At 27.5% G+C, this 19,394-nt stretch overlaps 3 protein-coding genes across 3 annotated transcripts; 1 reads left to right on the forward strand and 2 right to left on the reverse strand.

Moving 5' to 3' along the window:
- Nucleotides 1–1,356: 1,356 nt before the first annotated feature.
- LOC134838493 (uncharacterized) lies at nt 1,357–3,985 on the forward strand. Its single transcript, XM_063854036.1, has 3 exons — nt 1,357–2,079; nt 2,134–2,816; nt 3,693–3,985. The coding sequence occupies exons 1-3, from the start codon at nt 1,415–1,417 to the stop codon at nt 3,935–3,937; spliced, it is 1,593 nt and encodes a 530-aa protein (XP_063710106.1). The 5' UTR covers nt 1,357–1,414; the 3' UTR covers nt 3,938–3,985.
- Nucleotides 3,986–4,041: 56 nt separating this feature from the next.
- On the reverse strand, nt 4,042–8,002 carry LOC134838019 (uncharacterized). The gene is made up of 3 exons (XM_063853454.1): nt 6,815–8,002; nt 6,633–6,732; nt 4,042–5,492 (listed from the first exon to the last, which is right to left on the reverse strand). Exons 1-3 carry the CDS (start codon nt 6,852–6,854, stop codon nt 4,109–4,111), a joined length of 1,524 nt encoding a protein of 507 aa, XP_063709524.1. The 5' UTR covers nt 6,855–8,002; the 3' UTR covers nt 4,042–4,108.
- A 774-nt stretch (nt 8,003–8,776) lies between these two features.
- LOC134833610 (6-phosphofructo-2-kinase/fructose-2,6-bisphosphatase) lies at nt 8,777–17,769 on the reverse strand. Its single transcript, XM_063847988.1, has 10 exons — nt 17,549–17,769; nt 12,067–12,115; nt 11,995–12,001; nt 11,860–11,929; nt 11,489–11,784; nt 10,789–11,046; nt 10,072–10,290; nt 9,777–10,011; nt 9,590–9,717; nt 8,777–9,331 (listed from the first exon to the last, which is right to left on the reverse strand). The coding sequence occupies exons 1-10, from the start codon at nt 17,751–17,753 to the stop codon at nt 9,314–9,316; spliced, it is 1,485 nt and encodes a 494-aa protein (XP_063704058.1). The 5' UTR covers nt 17,754–17,769; the 3' UTR covers nt 8,777–9,313.
- Nucleotides 17,770–19,394: the final 1,625 nt, after the last annotated feature.

A 19,394-nucleotide genomic window follows, 5' to 3' on the forward strand; every position in this document is an offset into this window, starting at 1 on the left:
AAGAAATTTTTCAATATGTTTTTAGAAAATTTTAAAACATAATTTAATAAGAATTTCAAATATAGATATTAAAAATAATTTAAAAACTTCAAATTTGGTTTGAAAATTTTCATTTTATCATTTTGACAAATCATCAATAAAAGAACATATCTTTAAATTTTAATATATCTTCACTTATCAAACTATAACAGATCAAAAAAATCTGTTTTTCAATATCATTCTATTTTTTTTATTTATTTAAACTTATTTACTCAGTTTTAGTTCATGGACAAAAATATATGGTTCGAACAAAGTTCACGAAAAATTTAGTCAAAATAGAAAAAAATAAATTAAATTAAGCCTTAGCAACTTCGTTCAAAAATCTTAAATATCTTGCAAATTTAAAAAAAAAGACAAAAATATTTGAACAACTGTAAAAAAAATATGACGTTATATTTTCAGATCGATCAAAAAAACAACAAAAATATTCAAGACAAAATAAATTGATTTTTGGCCTTTGAGTTGAAAAAAAAATTGATCGTCAAAAAAAGGCATTTACATTTTCTGCTTGTTACATCGACACAAACTCTACTTTCCTTATCAGTTTGATCCATTCTTGTAACGGCAACCAATGAGGACTTTTCTCACATATCTCACCATCCATTATTGTTTTTAACGAAAAGCATGTGTGAAAGAGACAACGGTATTCTCGGATTGTTATACAAAATTCAAACTTTTTCGTTTTTAAATGTCGTTGAGTTATAAAAATTTTTAATTCGAAATACTAAAAAAATTAAGTTTTTAATTAAAAAAATAAAAATTTATTAATTTTTAATAAAAAAATATTTAAAAAATAATTTAAAAAAATATTTAATATTTTTAAAAATATAAAAATATTCTTTAAAATCGAATTTTGTTGAAAATTATTGTTATACTGCATCACCCTGTATTCTTTTGAACAGTTTTTGGACCGATATGCGCATGCGTGCTTTTACTACGACAGTTACTTGACTCCTGAGTACACATACATAGGTAATTAATACGCATACATGCGAATGATATCAAACACTGAAATCCATTTTGAGACAAATTTCTCTTGAATTTTAATTTTTTCCCATAATTTTATAGATTTTTTAATAATTTTTTTAAAATTATTATAAAAATATTTTTAAAAAATTAATTAAAATTATTTAAAAAATTTAAAATTAAAAATAATTTTAAAAAATTTAATTTTTCCGTTTTTAATTTCGTTCAAAAATTAATTTTCAGTGTAGATTTTGTATGCGCGCAAAATAAAACCAACCTGTTTTGTGTGTATGTCCCATATACAGAAGACTCTTGTCAAATCTGTCATTTTTCACACAGAGAATTGTTTTTCATCCACTCTCCAAACAAAACAAAATTCATCAGGAAAAAAAGGCAAATTCGGCACACAATGAATACGCGTAAAAATCGCAAACGAACGTGGAAAGTGCAAGAACAGGAATTCGAGACATCCTCGGGCGATGCAGTTTCCGCTTCGTCGCCAACCAGAACATCAACAAACACAACTCCTCCGCCCGCCGTCGCCAAAAAAGCCATCGGAACATCACAGCAACAAGATTCGAACCGCCTACTGCTCTTTTTGCAATCGTGGCAGGAAGCAAAGGAAGCGCAAGTGAACGGAACACTGCGAAAAGACATGCCCGAGAGCATCGTGGATCTCATGTCGGCAAAAGGCTATCCGATTTCCGTGAATCTGGCACGCACAAAAATCATGAATTTCATCAAAAAGTACAATTTGGTCAAGAAAATGGCAGCACACGGAAAACCCAATGAATGGACGCATTTCAATACCGTGAAAAAAATCCTCGAATTCGGTCCTCCCATTTTGCCGACAGCGAATGTCGCAATTCCGCTCGAAAATATCAAATCGGAGGAGAAAGCGAGTCTCAAAGCGGAAAATACCTTGAAAATTGCCGAACGAAAGGTGTCAATTGATGCGCAGACAAAATCGGGAACATCGACAAAAAGTACCAAAGATATCGATTTGATTGAAATTGGCGATGATGACATGCATCTTTTGAAGCCACGGGTTTATTTTAGCGAATCTGAACATATGTAAGGAAAATTTTTTGTTTAAAAATCAAAATTTTAATTTTTTTTTCATTTTAGCGACGAAAGTGACGACAGCGAAATGAGCGATGACGAGCTCGATTTTGAAAATCCCCTCGACAAAATCAGTTTTGGGTTCCAAAATGCCTCATCAACATCAACGTCAATGGAAAATGGCAGAAAAGATCCCCTTCCCAAAATGCCGAAGCTCGAAAAAGGCGCCTCGTCGTCCCAAAAAATGCCAATTCTCAGTAAAATGGAACAAAATCATATCAAAATTCCAAATGTTGGTGCAAATGCCGTTCGACCATCACTTTTAACGCCGTCGCATCAACAACAGCAACGAATCATTCCACTTTCACAAAATGTCAAATTACCAAATAGCGGCGCCGGAGCGCCTCAACAATTCCTCATTGTGCGTCCTCTCACGCCGGGCAACGGAAAAACTTTGGCAATTCCCATGGGAGGCGAATTCAAGTTCGGAAATGCCCCGAAAAAGGCAGAAAATAAAAGTGAAGCGTCGCCATCGTCATCGAGTCAAGTGAAAATTGTGGGATTGCCGAAAATGCCGGCGCAATTAATGATGCCAAATATTCAAGCAGGAAGTAATGTAGATATTAAGCCGCCGCCGCCTCCCTTGGTTTGTACAAATGCAACAAAAGCAAAAAGTGACGTGAATGGTCAAGTTTCGGTGTCGTCTCCGTGCTCAAGTCCTAATTCATCGAACGCACATCAATCGCCAAGTGAGTATTTCCAAAATTTTTTTCAAGTTTTTTTTTTATTTTTTGTCCTTTAATTTTTTTTATTAAAAATTTTATTTTATCCAATTCAAAAAATTCAAAGATTTATCATAAATTGTATTGTTTTTTTTTCGAAAAATAATTTTTTACAATTTTATTATTTTTTAACTATATTTTATTCTTAATTGTAAATATTTATTTTTTTTTTATTTAAAAAATTTAATGACGAAATTTAATTTTTCAAAAATTTTATTTTTTTGCAAAAATTCAAAATTTATTTTTTATTTTTTTTTTTCATTTTAAATATTTTATTTATTTATTAAAAGTTTTTTTTTTTTTATTATTTTAATTTTTTTTTTATTTTTTTTTTTTTTTTTTATTTTTGTATTTAATTTAGATTTTTTTTAATAATTTTTTTAAAGTTTTATAATTTTTTCCTTTTTTTACAAGTAAAAAAATATTTAATATGCTTACAGAACTTTAAAAATTATGAAAAATTTTGAATTATTTTTTTTTAACTTTTTTAATTCTTAATTAATTTTAAATTCTCGAAGATTACAATAAATAAAAAAATATTTAATAAAAAAAATTAAATTTTTAACAAATTTCGAATATTTATGGAATTTTAATTTAGGATTTGAATGTTTTTCTTCATTAAAAATGGGAAAAATATTTTTTTTTATTTAAAAAAATTTATGAAAATAAAAATTTTTTAAAAATATATTTTAATTTCAAATTTTATTTTTATTTTGAAAAAAAAAATCTTTATTTAAAATATAATATGGGACAAAAAAATAAATTTAATTTTTTTGAAATTTTTTTAATAAAAAAAAATAAATTAAATTTTTTAATAAATTTATTCAAAATAATTCCTTTTAGCAATGCGTCAACTCCTCACGAACGTAATAAATCTCGAGACAAATATCTACAAGTTGCAACAAGAACGTCTCCAGCTTGAACGTGAACGCTTCGAAATGGAACGCGACTACGGAAAAGAAATGCTCAACGTATTCCGAGAAATAAAAGACAAACTTTGTGATATAATATCCGTTCCAACATCATCGACATCACCCGCGACATCCACGAAGGCCACTACAAATAACTCAGAGGTTGACAAAGAATAACTTTATTTTAAACGAAATGTATTAGCGAATAAGCAATAAATAAGAAACTATCGGAGATTTAATTATTTTTTCGAATTCAATCACAAAATTTTATTTTTTTCATTCATTTTTACAAATAAATTAAATTCACTCATTCAACATTTTTACTAAAAAAAAAATCGAAATAAAAGTTTATTTCCCGGTTTGTTCTTCCTCGTCAGTGCTGTCATGATTGCTCATATTATTTATCTTCCGTTCTCGTCTCAGACGGTAGTTCGAAGTAGTTGTTGGCGTCGTCGGGATACTTTTCGCCAAAAATTGAGTATTTTGTCGTTGGATGTTTGTCAGGAGATCGACGATGCGATTTCCGAACGTTTTTTCGACATCAAGTCGTTGCTTCTCGACATGCAGGCGTTGACGTTGCATCTGTAAATTATCATTTTGCAGCTGAATGAGTTGCGAAAGCAAGTGTCTGAAGCCAGTTCCTTTTTGCGCTGCACTTTTTGGTCCCATCGCCATCGGATTTGGTTGCGGAATCACGGAAATTCGCGTCGACGACGGGATTGTTGGATGCAAAGGCGGCATAACTTTCGGTTTATTGACCATTGGCGTCGCTGTCATGGTCACAGTTTGCGTTGGAGGTGCCGCAGAGCCAGCTTGAGTTGTCGCCGCATTCGGCATGGCATTCACAAACAAGACTTTCATCGCTTGCGACGTCGCTGCGGAGCTATTTTGACTCGAAACTTGCGACGATTGTTGCTGTTGCTGAGTATTTACGGTGATAATGGGCGCTGGAGCGGTCGGTTGTGCGATTTTCGGCTTTAATAAAACGTTTGTCGGCACAAGAGAAATTTTTCCGGCATTCGATGAGGTACTTGATGTTGTCGCCGCACTCGATTGGGACATCACAACGCGATTATTTTGCTCAATTAACTTGATTTCGACGGGACGCGATTGTAATTTATCCAAAGGCGGTAAATTATTGCTCATCGAAAGCTCATTTCGGGGCATTTTAGCGGGCGGTTGTTGTTGATGCTCATCATTACTTTCCGCGAAATCGTCGTCAAAGTCTTCATCCATCTCCGAATCCAGCAAATTTCCGTCGTCAATGTCGAGAGGTTCGTCTTTCGGCACAATTAGCTCGTTATTACTGCTTGACGCGGCGATTTCAATATCTCCTTTGGTAACTGTTTGATCGTCATCCGTGAAATTTTCCTCTTTTATTCGCATTTCCGGTTCAACCAGATGGGCGACAGAATCTTTGGGGCTTTGTGATGATTGCGATTCGGATGCTAAGCTGTTTTCTGTCATTCGAGCGTTATTGCCAAAGATGGGACGACTTAAGATCTCGTCCATGTCGTCGTAATGCTTCCAATTGGAGGTCGTTGTGACTCCCATTTCCATGTCTTTTTTCACGCGATTGTAGAAACATTTGAGGTTTTTGATGCGTGTGTTGATCTCTTCGGGTGTTCGGTTGTAGCCATGTTCTCGCATCTGTTCCGCAATACGAGCAATGACGGGGTACTTTTTGTGCGTTGTTATTAACGTTCGCTGGACCTTTGGATCGCCCCATAATCTAAAAAGAGTAAAAAAAAATAAATTATTAAAATTCAATTAATTATTTTAATTAAATTATTTTGAATTTAAAAAATTAAAAAAATAAATAAATTAGAATTAAATTAAATGAAATTGATTGAAAAAAAAAAATAGTTTTATTTATATTAATAAATAAATTAAAAAATTAAATTTAATTAATTTTCAGATAAAAATTTAATACATAAGTGTATATGAAAAAATATATTAAATTAAATTAAATAATTAAAATAAAAATTCAATCCAGTATAATTAAAATTATTTGAAAATAAATTGAAATTTAATTAATAAAAAATTAAATTAAATTGAAATTCAATAAAAGTTAATTCAAAATTAAATTCACAATAATTTTAAAAAATTAATTAATTTAGTTTAATGAATATAATTTAATAAAATAAAACAAAGAAAATTATAAAAATTTAATTAAACTTAAATTTAATTGATATAACGATTCAAAATTAATTAACGCAAAATTTTAATTAAAAACAAAATTTGAAATTAAATAAATTAAAAATATAGTTAATAAATTAAATTAAAAAAATTCAACGAAAATCAATTGAAATTTTAATTAAATTAAATTGATGAAATAATTTAAAATTTAGAAAAAAAATAGGTATATAAAAAAAATTAACGCAAAAAAATTTTAAATCAAATACGCTTAAATTAATATAATTTAATGAAAAATTTTAAAATAAAAAAAATTAATTATTAATTAAAATTAATTTTTTTAAATTAAATTAAATTAAAATTAATTTAATTAATTAATTAATAATTAATAATTTTTAATATTGATTTTTTTCAAAAAAAATAAATTAAATATTTAAATAAATAATATTATTAATTAAATTAAATTATTTAAATTATTCATCAAATATATTTTTTAAATTAAATAAAAATCTAATCCATATACGACAAACTCTAATTCACCGCACCGAGATAAGTAATAAAACACGCACACACACACAAACAAAGTTCTTATCAACATCGAGGTGTAAAACAAGATACAATTTAAACTTTAAAATCACTTAAATCACAAAATCGATTAAAAATTACTATTTCGGTTCTCTCATGATATTACTTCGACGCTCGCTCGCTATTTACAGCACAAAAAATAAATACTTACGAAATGAGTAATTTTGTTTCCTCCCAATCGAAATTCGGATTACGTGCATGAGGACGTTTGCCTGAGCCAACAAGCACTTTGTTGTATGAAGTCCATTGACCTGTCAAAAAAACAGGAGAGAAAAAGAAAATTAATTCACCTTTCCTGCGATTTTCTTTTGCGTTTTGTTTATTATTTCTTACCGGGAAGGTGTCTCTTTGGTTTTGACAGTCTTCGTTGCATGTTGTTGTTGTGTCGTGATTCCGTTAATTTTGCAATGCGAACTTTGATGTGATTTCTTTTTATTTTTTATGGCACTAAATGTATGACACTTAAAATTAAATGTGATTTTTTTCCTTGCTTTACTCCCGCAACAACCCAACCTGCTTGAGTAGATGAAAAACTATGCGTCAAATGAAAATTTATTTGTGTACCGAGTGTACGACGACGACGATTCTCTCCCTCTTTCACAACAAAAATTTTTGTGTTTTGTAGCTTAACATGAGTCTTTCTCTAGACTCGAGCTCCGTAGAGTAAAAAAGACGAAACACACACTCGTCGTCGTTCCAAACTCACACAGATGCACAAATTGAGACGATACCGCGATAGCGCATGCTCAAAATTAAAATAAGTCGGCTTTATATTCGGCCCTCGCCGTAATCAATGCAGGTCCGGGAAGCTCTTCTTATGTAATCGCGACACTTTTCGACGATTTTTCCCCCCTGCCACACTCAAAAATCGCCAATTTGCTTAAAAATGAATTTTCCGCAGGTCCCGAAAAGCGAAAAATCCCGTGCGATGAGCGAAAATTTGGATCAATACTTAAAATAAAACGTCTGTACCCCGAGAAAAAGCAAAACAACAGAAAAAAGTTGGAAGCATACGAACACGAATGTCGACGACGACGAGCATTTGGAGTGTACTTAGTAGAGAGAGAGAGGTACGCTTATGTGCATTATTTACGTCGAGGTTGAGCCGAACGACGACGAACGTGATAGAATTAGGAAGAAGAAATGTTTTCATGCAATACCATATTGCGCATGTTTAATTTTCCCCTAGTTAGTCTCAGTTTTTTGTCGTATGTCGTATTGTCGTTCCGGTGCTACTGCTGCTGCATGAAATAAGTGGTCTATGCACATTTTTGATGCGGCGTTTGCCAGGAACAGTAATTCCATCGATAGGCGAGGTGTGTGTGTGTGTGGAAAGGTAGGTAGAGAGAATTGCACAAGATTTTCTTTGCGTTGCGGAGATTCATCCCTCAATCGATGTTTTGGATAATAAGCAACGAAGTAATCGCATTAAATTCGGTAGTTACATGCTTTGTGAAGGGATGAAATGGGAAAATTTTGATCACTTATATTTTTTACGAATTATTTTTTGATGATCGTAAATTTTTTTTTTAATTTACTCAAGTTGTTTTAAATTTATTTCGAATTTTTGTTTAATTTAAAAAAAAATTAATCAAAATTTAAAAAAAATATATTAAATTTAATAAATAAAATTTAAATAATTAAAATAAAAAATTTAAATCAATTTTAATCAATTTGATTTAATCAAAATAATTTAATAAAAAAATTTTTGAATAATTTTTAAAATCGAATTATATTAATTTTTTTAAATAGGTTATTTTTAATTATTTTATCCAAAAATATTATTTTCAAAATTACAGAAAATATTTTAAAATTCGATAAAAATTATATAAATTAAAAATTAAAATATTTTTATTTTATTTTATTTTTATTTATTTTTTTTAATTATTTATTTATTTTTAATCTTTTTAAAAATTAATTCAGCTTATTTAATTTTTCTTTGTAATATTCTTTTTAATTATTTTTCGAAAAAAAAAATATTTTTAATTTTTAAAAAGTTTAAAATAAATTGCCTTACTTACTCTCAAATATTTTGTTTTTTTTTCAAATTAATTAGATCATTAATTTCTGAGCAATTTTTCCTTTAAAAAATCACTACAATTTGAAATTTTGGTCCAATTTTATTTGTCATCCATTCAAATATTTTTTTTTACATTTTTTATTATAAATATATTAATATTTAAAATATATAGAATAAAGTCTAATTAATTATTAGGAAGTAAGAAATTTATTTTGTGTCTTTAATCCTAAAAATAAAGATTTTTTGTCTTTCGTTGCAGTTTTTTCTAAACTTAATCCCAATTAAAACATAGAACATAATTAGGTTTAACACAAAATTCTTAATTTTACTAAAAAATTATTAATTATTATTATTTATGTTTTGTATTAATTATTTTTATTTATAAAATTAATAATTTATTTAGTCATCGACGACAATTTATAAGAGAGAATCGTTTGTGAACAGAAAATAAAAAATTATAAATGCAACTAAAAAATAAAAATCAGAAAAATAAAATCTTTGGTTCTTCATTCCTATTTTTTCTCTCTTTATTTCCAAATATCTATTTTCTAAAAAAAAGCTATTAAAACCAAAAATAATTCAAATTTATTTTTTAAAAATATCAAAACTTAAAGTTTGAACCTCCGTTGAACCTAAAAATTTAAAAAGAAAGAAAATAAACGATGATTTTTTTTTTATTATTTAAAAAAATAAAATAATAAGGAAACAAAGCAACTACAACTATTTTTCAGTTCAACAACGTTGGTGGTGAAGGAAACATCTCGCACAGGAATTTTTTTTAGTGTTTTATAGGCTTGTTAGTATTTGTTTGTTCATACTTGACCGGGTATCTGAAACAAAAATGTCATGCTTAAAGATTTTATTTTTGGAAATTTTTTAAATTTGATTTATTTGTCAGCCAATTATTTAAGATATTTATAATTTTTGTCCCAATTTAAACATTTATAAAATTAAAATTTAAAAATTATCATAAAAAAACATTAACAAGTGTAAAAAAATGAAATATTTTTTGTGCACTTTTAGTCACAATTTTCTTTTTTTGGAGATTTTTAGCGCTAATCTTTAGCTAATTCCATAAATTTACGTACCTCTGGCTTGGGACGATGTGTGTCGACGGCATCCACGGGGAGAGTTATGTGCTCGACTTTGCATCCGTAAGCGACGGGTGTGAGTTTGATAATCGTATGTAAAGGCACTTTAAGGTACGGTAAGTCGTCTAAAAATAAAAATTAATTTTTTAATATTTTTTTTAATAAAAAAATTAAAAAAAAATACCAGCAGATTTATCCAAAAAATATGCGAGAACACAACGAAGCACAGCTTGATGCGAAACTACCAACACGTTGCCTTGACGTTCCAACTCCATCATAACGGGCTCCAAACGAACAACTAAATCTTCGTAACTCTCGCCACGCGGATAGCGATACGCGAATTTGTTCTGATCACGAGCCTTGAACTCTTCCGGGAATTTGGCTTGAATTTGTTCATAAGTCATTTCCTCACAAATGCCCTAAAAATGATTTTTTTAAAAGGTTTTATCTTAAAAAATCGTAAAATTTGCAAAACTTACTGCATCAATTTCGTTCAAAGCCTTCCATCGTTCTTGCGGAGCCTCGAGCGATGCCACTGTTTGAATCGTACGTTTCATCCAACTGGTCCAAACACGCAATCCTTCGATTTTTTGCTCATTTATGTACTCCGAGAGTGCTTTGGCATATGCTTGACCACGTTCACTCAAGTCACTATCGCCTCCGATCAATCCTTTCAAATTGTGCTCCGATTCTCCATGCTAAAAAAAATATTTAAATTAATTTTATGGATTTTAAGTTAAAAAATCAATAAAATTTCTAAACTACGACAAAAATTATTAATTTTTACGTTAAAAAAAAAAGAATAAAATAATTCATAAAAAAAATATTTTAATTTTTTACTAAAAAATTGTTAAAATTTTAAAATTTTCAAAGTTTATAAAAAATCGTATAAAAAAATTAAATTTATTTTTTTACTTTAAATTTTGTTTAAAACTGCAGTTTTTTAAAATTTAATTTAATTAATTAATATAATTTTTTTATTTTTATTATTTTAATTTAATTTTATTGTTTTAATAATTTTTTAATTTTTTATTTTAATTTTTTTAAAATTTTTTTCTTTTAATTTTAATATTTTTTATTTTATTTTATTTTTTTTTATTTTTTTAATTTTTTAATTTTAAATCATTTTTACTTAATTTAATTTTAATTTTTAAGTTTCAGCAATTTTTGTCAAAAAAATCGAAAAATTTACTTACTCGTGTCAAATAAATGGTTCGCGGCGTGATATGAATATTCATCAAATAGTAAACGATCCGCGATTGAATGTGTCCCTCGTGCTTGTGAATGACAACTTTTTCGCCTGTATTGTAAATCTTCATGTACGAATAGATATCTTCAGTCTCTTCATCCAGCGGCTCATATTTTTCCGCATAATGCTCGATTCGCAAACGGAAATCGCGTAATGCTTCTTCTGTGTTCATGTTACGATAGTCTGGGCTGCTAACTTTTACTTCCTAAAAAAATAAAAAAAAAATAGTAAGTCATGATTTTCATGAAAAACAAAAAAAAAATGAAATCTTGGCTAAATTCTACGTGTTCTTATTCGAGCCCGCGAGTTGTTCGAAAACAACGAAAAATCTCAAATCAACCAATTATTGAAAAAACGACTGTCAAAGTGTGTCCCCGTATCAACGATCATGTATTTAACAAAGCAATTCCCGTTTTCGGACGTTTTATGGACCAAACGTCGCCTTTTATTGACATCGATGAACAAAAAATGCTCATGGTAACGTTAACATCGATCATATTACTCGCCCGAAACGAAGTTTTGCCCGAAGGAAATCGAATTTGGAGCGAAAGTTACTTGAAATGCATTCGAGATTCGCATGGAAAGGTGCCTCATAACATTGAAATTCTCCTAAAAATGCTAAAAAATGATCAAAAATAAATTTTTACCATGATATTTTGCTCGATAATCGAAGGATCATCGCAAATCGACTCCACAAAGAACAATTTGTAACCCATTTCTTCGACAATATGTTTGTAAATTCGCCTTCTCCGTTCCTGCGTTGAGTTAGTGGCATCAAAAACAGCTACTTCGCCGTCCTTATCGAGCCATTGGCACACATCCTTGAGCGCATCTTGGCAACATTTTTGTCGCAACTCCATCGCCTCGCGATTATCCGAGCGGAAAAAGTCATGGTTGCGATATGCAGTCGTCTCTTTTCTTCGGTATTCGCCCAAATTGAAAACTAAAACAATAAACAATGCGAAAAAAATTATTTAAAAAAGGCGGAAAATGAATGAATCGCGAATAAAGACAATACCTCTTGTGTTGATGCCAATCCAATTTAAGTAACGTGACAGCTTTTTAGCAATGTAAGTTTTTCCACGTGCCTGTTTTAAACAAAAATCGTTGAAAAAAAACTCTTGTCGATGGAATTTTAATCCAAAATACTTACGGGTAATCTAAAAAAAGAAAAAAAATATTAAAATTTGTCATTTTTCAATTTTTTTAATTAAAAATCGCTTACCCTACAGTTGCAATAACGTGTGGAATGTTCACATAATTAGCTCGTTCACCTGCAAAAAAAAATCAAAACAAAAAAAAATTAATTAAATGTCAACAAAAAATGATTTTTATCGATTCTCAATCAATCAACAACGACTTCTTACCGACACCGAACGTTTCTTTATTGAGAAATTTCCAACCAAGTGACCTCATTTCTCGCGTTTCTTGGTCGGTATCCCGACCTTGACCTACTTCGCCGTTTTTGAATGTCTCGCCATTGTGAGACCACACATTTTCTCCATTCGTTTCCATATTTTTTTGATTTTAATATCAGACTAAAAGTTACAAATCTCCCAAAAATGGATAAAAATTTGTTGTTTATCAAAATTTTTGAGTTTTTCTTTGATTTTTTCCGCCGACTTTTTATCTTTTTTCGCTTTTGAATGAAGTTTGTTCCCGATGACACTCGATCTTTTGCGGTTTACGTCGCTTTGGCTCGTAATAAATTCGATAAAAAGTGATATTTTTGCTGCTTTACTGATATTTTGAGCAGATAAATTTACATTTTTGCAATTTTCTGATAAAAATCTGTTGCGACAAAATTACGATTTTTTTTCTTTTCATATGTTTTATGTCAAAAGTCCAGTGCGGAGATGCGTACTTGTCGAACAAAGTTCATGTACGTTGTTTGAATTGTTTGGATAAAAATCGGTTTATGGAGAATTTTGACAGTCAATAAAAAATTAATAAATAAAAATAAACGAATTTTTGTGACTTTCACGTTCCAAGTTTGAAAAGAGACTAACACAAAAAAATCAATAGAACATAAACATTTTTCGGTGAATTTATTTATAACACGTTTATTTATTATAATGAATGATGTTTGTTTAAAAATACTATTTTTTTTTGCAAAAGTTTGTGGATTGTGCGAGAAAATGTGATAAACGCGCGTTTTAGAAATTTTAATTTAATTTTCAAAAAATAATTTATTTAAATAAATTTTTAAATTTTAATTTATTTTTCAAAATTAGTTTTTTTTAAATCATTTTTTATTTAACTCATCAAAAATAAAATAAATTAATTAATTGCTCAAATAAATTTCAATTTTTGTAAAAATATTATTTTGAGATATTTTTTTTTAAATTTTTTAGTATTAATTGAAAGATTTTCGAAATTATTATTTTCGAAAATTTTAAAATTTATCGATATTAAATTTTTCGAAATTAAAAAATTAGGAAGTTCTGAAACTTTCAATATAAAAAAAATTCAATATTTTTCCCATAATTATTAAGTTTTTGAAAAATAATTTTTAAAACTGTTTTGTTGATGTTAAAATTTATTAAGGAAATTATAAAAAAATTTCGAACTTCATTTTTTTCGAAAATATGATTTTTCGAAATTTATGAGATTTATTTCAATTTTTAATTAAGATTGTCGTTTAAAACTTAAAAATTAATAAAAAAAAAAAATAAATTTTCAGAATATTCTTTGTGAGTATTCGAGTCTACAAATTTATTTTCAAATTTTCGAAAATTTTTCGAACTTAATTTTTTTTGAAAATGTGATTTTTTATTTCAATTTTTTTACTAAAATTGTCATTAAAAAAATAAAAATAAATAAAAAAATTTATTCCAGAATATTTTTTATAAATATTTGAATTTTTAAATTTATTTTTAAAAATTTCAAATTTTCGAAAATTTTTCGAACTTAAGCTTTTTTTCGAAAATCATTATTTCTTTTAAATTTTTCTCTTCCTTATTTCTCTTTAACATTCCTTTGTCTGACGTAATCTTCATTAAACATCTCGTAATCCCCAAATACAAAGAGAATAAATTTACGATAACAGACCCAGAAAAACAACTGGTCAATTCTTTTCTTATTAAAAATGCATCAAAATCATATTTTTGTAAACAATATTACCATATTTTTGTTTATTTGTTTTTGTCGTTATTATTATTTATTTATTTTGTCAACTCGACTGTCCTATTTTCAAAAAAGTATAAAGATAAAAACTTATGTAAATTTCGTGTTGATAGAAATTTTTTTTTTGTTTTTGTGCATGCCATCTTCTATTGACCTTCGGAATTTTTTCATTTTTTTTTTTCATTTAATAGAAAAGACAAATAAACAATGAAGTTCATCAAAAAAAAAAAAAATATTTATTTGCAAATACACACACACGAGTCGAGTAAAAATAGAAACCAAAAAAAAACATTTTCATAATAAATCTCGATGTTTTTTTGTTCTACAAAGTTTAAGTTTTGTTGTTTTTATGCTCTTGATAACCGGCAAGGCGTGTGCACGTTCTGAGGTCATGTCACGCGAATTCAATAAAAGTTGTCAGTTATCAGAACATAATTAAAGGTCTATTAAAATATTTCATTGCGGAGACTGATAGAAGATTATTTCCTGAAAACTGCGCTAAAAATAATCGCGGTGTGCCAGTTAATGAGCGTCACACACACGACGAGTGTTCTTTCGTGATTTATGTGTGAAAAAAGAGACATTTTTCCGCTTTAAAACGCAAAAAATCTCATTATTGATCAAACGACCAACGGAAAAAAAATCAATTCTTCGCATGTAGAAATAACCAACTGAAACAAGAATTTGACTTGTTGTTGTTTATTTACACTTGAAGCGCTCTGACTCACATTCGACGACGTCACGAACGTTAATTTGATAAAACTTTTGGAATTCTTGTTTACTACGAGTTCTCTTTATTTAACTTGATTGGCATCATTAAGGGCGTTTCATCACAAATTTTTGATTACAGACCTCAAAAAAAGGAAAATTTTCTTACCAGTTGGCGAAAATTTCCGCACCAAGCAAATACTTGAGAAGAGACTGCCTTTGCGAATGCGATAAGTCAACTTGTTCGCTTGCGGATCCATCTTGCACTGAAACCGAAATGCATCTAATGATTTAATTTCATGTGTTTTATTTATTTATATCGCGCGAGTGTTTCGGTGGGAGAACAAATAACTTCCATTCAATATTTTACGATAATTATAATTTACATCTTTTATGCCAACATCGAGCCGCCAGCAACCGCCGACAAAAAAAAAAGTGAGTTATTATTAGATGAAGGCGCGAAAGTTGTCGTAGTTGGAAAGGTACGAACAATCAAGAAGGGTTTTGGTTGATTAATTGTTGGCGTTAAACCTATTTTGGCAGTTTGTGTGAGTTCAAAGGGCGCTTGTCGATAGGTCAAGGGCGCTAATTTAGATCAAATATCGACGAATTTTTTAACTAATTGATTCTGATACATTGAATTTTCTATAAATGATCAAATTTTGAAGTTGATTTTATTCTAAAATTTTTAGATTTTATTAATTTTCAATAAAAAAAAATTTTAAATTGTCTAAAATATTATGAAAAAAATTTAAATTTTTACGAAACTCAAGAAAAATATTTTTTTTTATTTTTTAAAGGTTATTTAAAAAAAGGTATAAATAATGAGAATTATAAATAAATATAAATAATAGAAAAATAATAAAATAAATAAATTAAATATTAATTTAATCGATTTATTTTTTTTATTAATTTAAATAAATAATTTAAACATTATTAAAATTAAAATTATTTAAAAAATAAAAAAAATATTTTTTTTTAATAATTTTTGAGTTTGATTACTTTGAACTTAATGTTAGAAAAATTTATTCTAATATTTAATTGTTAAAATAAATATGTTAAAATATGTTCATAAATAAAAATTTATTTATTTTTTTTCTGTAAAAATATAAAAAATATAGAAGTTTAAGAAATAATTTTTTATAAATACTTTTTATTTTTTAAATCAATTTTTTATATTTCTTTTATTTAAAATTTCTTAAAATAATTAATTTAATTTTTTAATATTTTTTAAAAATATGTTGAAAATACATTCACATTAAATATTACAAAATAAGCAAAATTTCACTCATTTTTACGAAAATTTTATTTTTTTTCCTGGATGTTAAAATGAAAAAAATGATTTAAAAAATTTATTTTTTGAGAATCCAAATAAAATTTAAAAAAATAGAATTCGAGCTGATAATTTTATAAAAATGTTATAAAAATATTTTAAAAATAATTTTTTGAAGCAAATAAAATTTTTAAAAATCGTAAAATTATTTTATAGAAAAATTTCATTAAATTTTTTTATTTAGGATTTTTTATTATTTTTATTTTAATTTTAATTTTCTAAAAAAATAAATTTAATTTTAAAATTTTTAAAATTAAAAATTAAAAAAACTTGAAAATTTCTAATATTTTCCCACAAAAAAATAAAACAGACACCCTCACGTCACATAAGTATTTTCCGTTTGCACTCACAATCAATGAACGACCGACATGACACGCGAATGCAATGACAAAAACGACACACACGTTGCTTGTGACGAAACACGACGACGACGAGCAACACCCTTAACCTTGAAAGTCGTTTAATCACTTTGAATCTTCTCTTTCTCTTCAATTCTGTGATTGCAATGATTGAATTTTTTTTATCATTCTCTCGTCATCGCCTCACTGCTTGACGACGATAATCGCAATTAAATAATAATAACACCCTGCACGTAAATAAAAAAAATCTTCGGCGCTTGCTGCAACCATTCATTAGAAAGGAATTTCTTCAGAAATTTTTATCACGTGAATGCTGTCAATAATTGATAAAAAAAAATATTTTTTTTCATTAATTGACCTTTGTTGTTGTACACATTCTCATCATGCAATAAAATATCTGTCATAAAGAGTGATAATTTGATAAAAAAAAATAAATTAACTTTAATTCCAATTGATAGCTTTCATTGGAAACGATTAAGGTTTGTGCATCAGCACCCAGCAATAATCGTCAATTAATAAAAATAAAAGACTAACAAGGCGAGATAATGATAAGGAAATGGCTTTGCCTTAGAAAAATAACAAAATAAGACATTTAGATGCTTTGTTTACTCCTTATCACTTCATTTTGTTACAAAAAAAAATTTTTTCCTTCGTAATCAGAAATTCAATTGCGTCGTTTTTCGCTTGACCGGCTTTTGCCTTCGATTGCCGGTAGTATCGTATACACACAAACAGGTGTCTTGTCTTGTTCAATCATGTAATAAAATTCAATTGAGTTCCACTGTACTTGATTTTTTTTTTGTATTTCGTCTTTTGACGATCTCTCGTAATCTAATAAACAAATAACTTTGTCATTATTTTCATTTGTACACAGTATCAGTTTAATTTATAATAAATTTCTGCATAAATTAAATCAAATCAGTTACACTCCCAAAGCAGGCATGATGATGTCTCTTTCTATCGTTTTATTTATTACGTACGGATTTTCTGCTGTAGATACGTGAACGCGATGCAATTTAATCATACGATATTTAATTTTTGTATTTTTTCTTATTTTTTTATTTAATTGAGGGAATTTCTTTTTATTTAGATTTTTTCTCATTTTTTTCTAAAAAAAATTTTTTTTTTCACTCTCACTCTCAAAAAAAATTTTTTTTTTGTATTTTCAGAGCAATATTCACCTCGAATGGGAAACGGTTTCGTTTGAATCCTTTCAGAATGCGGCGGCAGCATCTTTTTCGTCTGTTCTGACATTACACTGGGACACAATTGTATCTCGCTTAGAATGATTTTCTCATCTGCCGCTGTGATCCGACTATTTGTGCGCACTCGCAACGACGGTTTACCGCTGCTTGGCACGTTATTGGCACAAGTAATTACGTCCATCTTGCCGCGACAACAGAATTCACTACACTAAACTCAGGTCCGAGTGCAAGCGCGCTATTTAACGTCGTCCTCTCTCTCCTGCCTGCGTTCATTCGTTTGTGTGCGACACACACGACGAGAGAATCATTCATTACTCATTCATAAAAATATGGTCCGATATTCACTTTTCTCCATTTCATTTATTTTGGCTTCTCAATGAACGTTCTTTCGGCAAAAGTGGCGGCATGCGATGCACTTGAACTTGCAATGAGAAAATTTAATTATTTTTTGTGTAATAAAAAAATGTTTTTATTTATAAAGATTGAATGACGTCACAAACGAGCGTTTTTGAACATCTCAGCAAAAATTTTTTTTTTTTTTTGCTTTTTTGATTAATAAATAAATAATATTTCAAATAAAATTTCACTGATAACGCTCGTTTTGGATTTACTCACAAGGTTTGTTGGAATAGTATTTTTGAGAGATAAACCTGTTTTTGATGTTTGTTTGTACTATGAACGGAATTCTTTGACGATAGAAAATAAATAAATAGAGAATGGGATTTTTTTTGTTGTTGTTCGAAAACTTACCAAACAAGCCTTTTGGATTTTTCGAGAACTTTTTCGTGTTGAATGTTTTATGCCTTTTAGGTATTTTTATTAAACAATGCAAGAGAATGATAAATAATTTTGATAAGAAAAAAAAAATAATTTTAAATAATTTTTGAGCCTGAGGAAAAAATTTATCATTGTGAATAATTCCAGATGTCTATGTCGAAAACTTTTTTCTGTTAATTTTTCGTGAGAAATCAATATGGTTGATAAAATAATTCACATTTTCGTATGAAATGAGATTTCTCGTACTTCACCAAAAAAGTACTTAGTACTTAGTAACTACATTGTGAATAAATCTTAAAATTAAATTAATTTAACTAAAAATTATTTTTAAGTAAAATTTTACAGAAAAATATATTTTGTATCAAAAATAAGGCTCAATATTATATTTAAAAAATAAAAAAAAATAAAATTAATAAAATTTAAATAAAAATTAAATAAAAAAATAATTTAAATATTAATTTTGATCAAAAGCAATAAAAATGAGATTTAAATATATATTTCTCTGAAAGTTTTTGATTTTTTTTTTTATTTTTTACCCAATTTAAATGTTAAATAAAATTTAAAAAAATTCAGATATTTTTTTTTTGAAAAGTAAAAAAAAAATAATTTTAATTAATTTTGAATTTTATGTAAAAACAATTTTTTTAAAAATTGTATTGACGATTCTGTACAAAAAAAAATATTATTTTTGTACTTTAAAAAAAACATTTAATATTTTCTTTTAAAAATAAAAAAAAATATTTTGATTTATCATTTTATTATAATTATTTATTTATTATTGATTAAAAAATTAAATTAAATTTATTTAAACTTACCAAAATACCGCAAAAATCGATAATTTTGAATAAAAATTTGATCATTCAAAAAAAAAAAAATTACTTGAGGAATATGATTTAATTTCATTTAAAGAATTTTGGATAAAATTATTTTTATTATTTTTTTCATTTTTTTTTTAATAATCGATAAGTATTCAAAAACTGAATAGCAAATTTGAGAAATTATTTATTTTATTAAAAAAAAATGAATAAAGGAGAAACAATCGATG

The sequence above is a fragment of the Culicoides brevitarsis genome, chromosome 1, assembly GCF_036172545.1.
Source record: "Culicoides brevitarsis isolate CSIRO-B50_1 chromosome 1, AGI_CSIRO_Cbre_v1, whole genome shotgun sequence".
Taxonomy (NCBI): domain Eukaryota; kingdom Metazoa; phylum Arthropoda; class Insecta; order Diptera; family Ceratopogonidae; genus Culicoides; species Culicoides brevitarsis.

Bases quoted from the DNA above. Each gene is read 5' to 3' on its own strand.
- LOC134838019 (XM_063853454.1), bottom strand. From the start codon at position 6,854: ATGCAACGAAGACTGTCAAAACCAAAGAGACACCTTCCCG. The intron at 6,733-6,814 runs GTAAGAAATAAT...TTTTTTTGACAG, and splicing joins ACCAAAGAGACACCTTCCCG to GTCAATGGACTTCATACAAC. The intron at 5,493-6,632 runs GTAAGTATTTAT...TACTCTTTTTAG, and splicing joins GAAACAAAATTACTCATTTC to ATTATGGGGCGATCCAAAGG.
- LOC134838493 (XM_063854036.1), top strand. From the start codon at position 1,415: ATGAATACGCGTAAAAATCGCAAACGAACGTGGAAAGTGCAAGAACAG. The intron at 2,080-2,133 runs GTAAGGAAAATT...TTTTCATTTTAG, and splicing joins TTTAGCGAATCTGAACATAT to CGACGAAAGTGACGACAGCG. The intron at 2,817-3,692 runs GTGAGTATTTCC...AATTCCTTTTAG, and splicing joins GAACGCACATCAATCGCCAA to CAATGCGTCAACTCCTCACG.
- LOC134833610 (XM_063847988.1), bottom strand. From the start codon at position 17,753: ATGGACGTAATTACTTGTGCCAATAACGTGCCAAGCAGCGGTAAACCG. The intron at 12,116-17,548 runs GTGAATATTGCT...TTTTTTTTGCAG, and splicing joins GAAACCGTTTCCCATTCGAG to GTGAACGAGCTAATTATGTG. The intron at 11,785-11,859 runs GTATTGTCTTTA...TTATTGTTTTAG, and splicing joins GATTGGCATCAACACAAGAG to TTTTCAATTTGGGCGAATAC.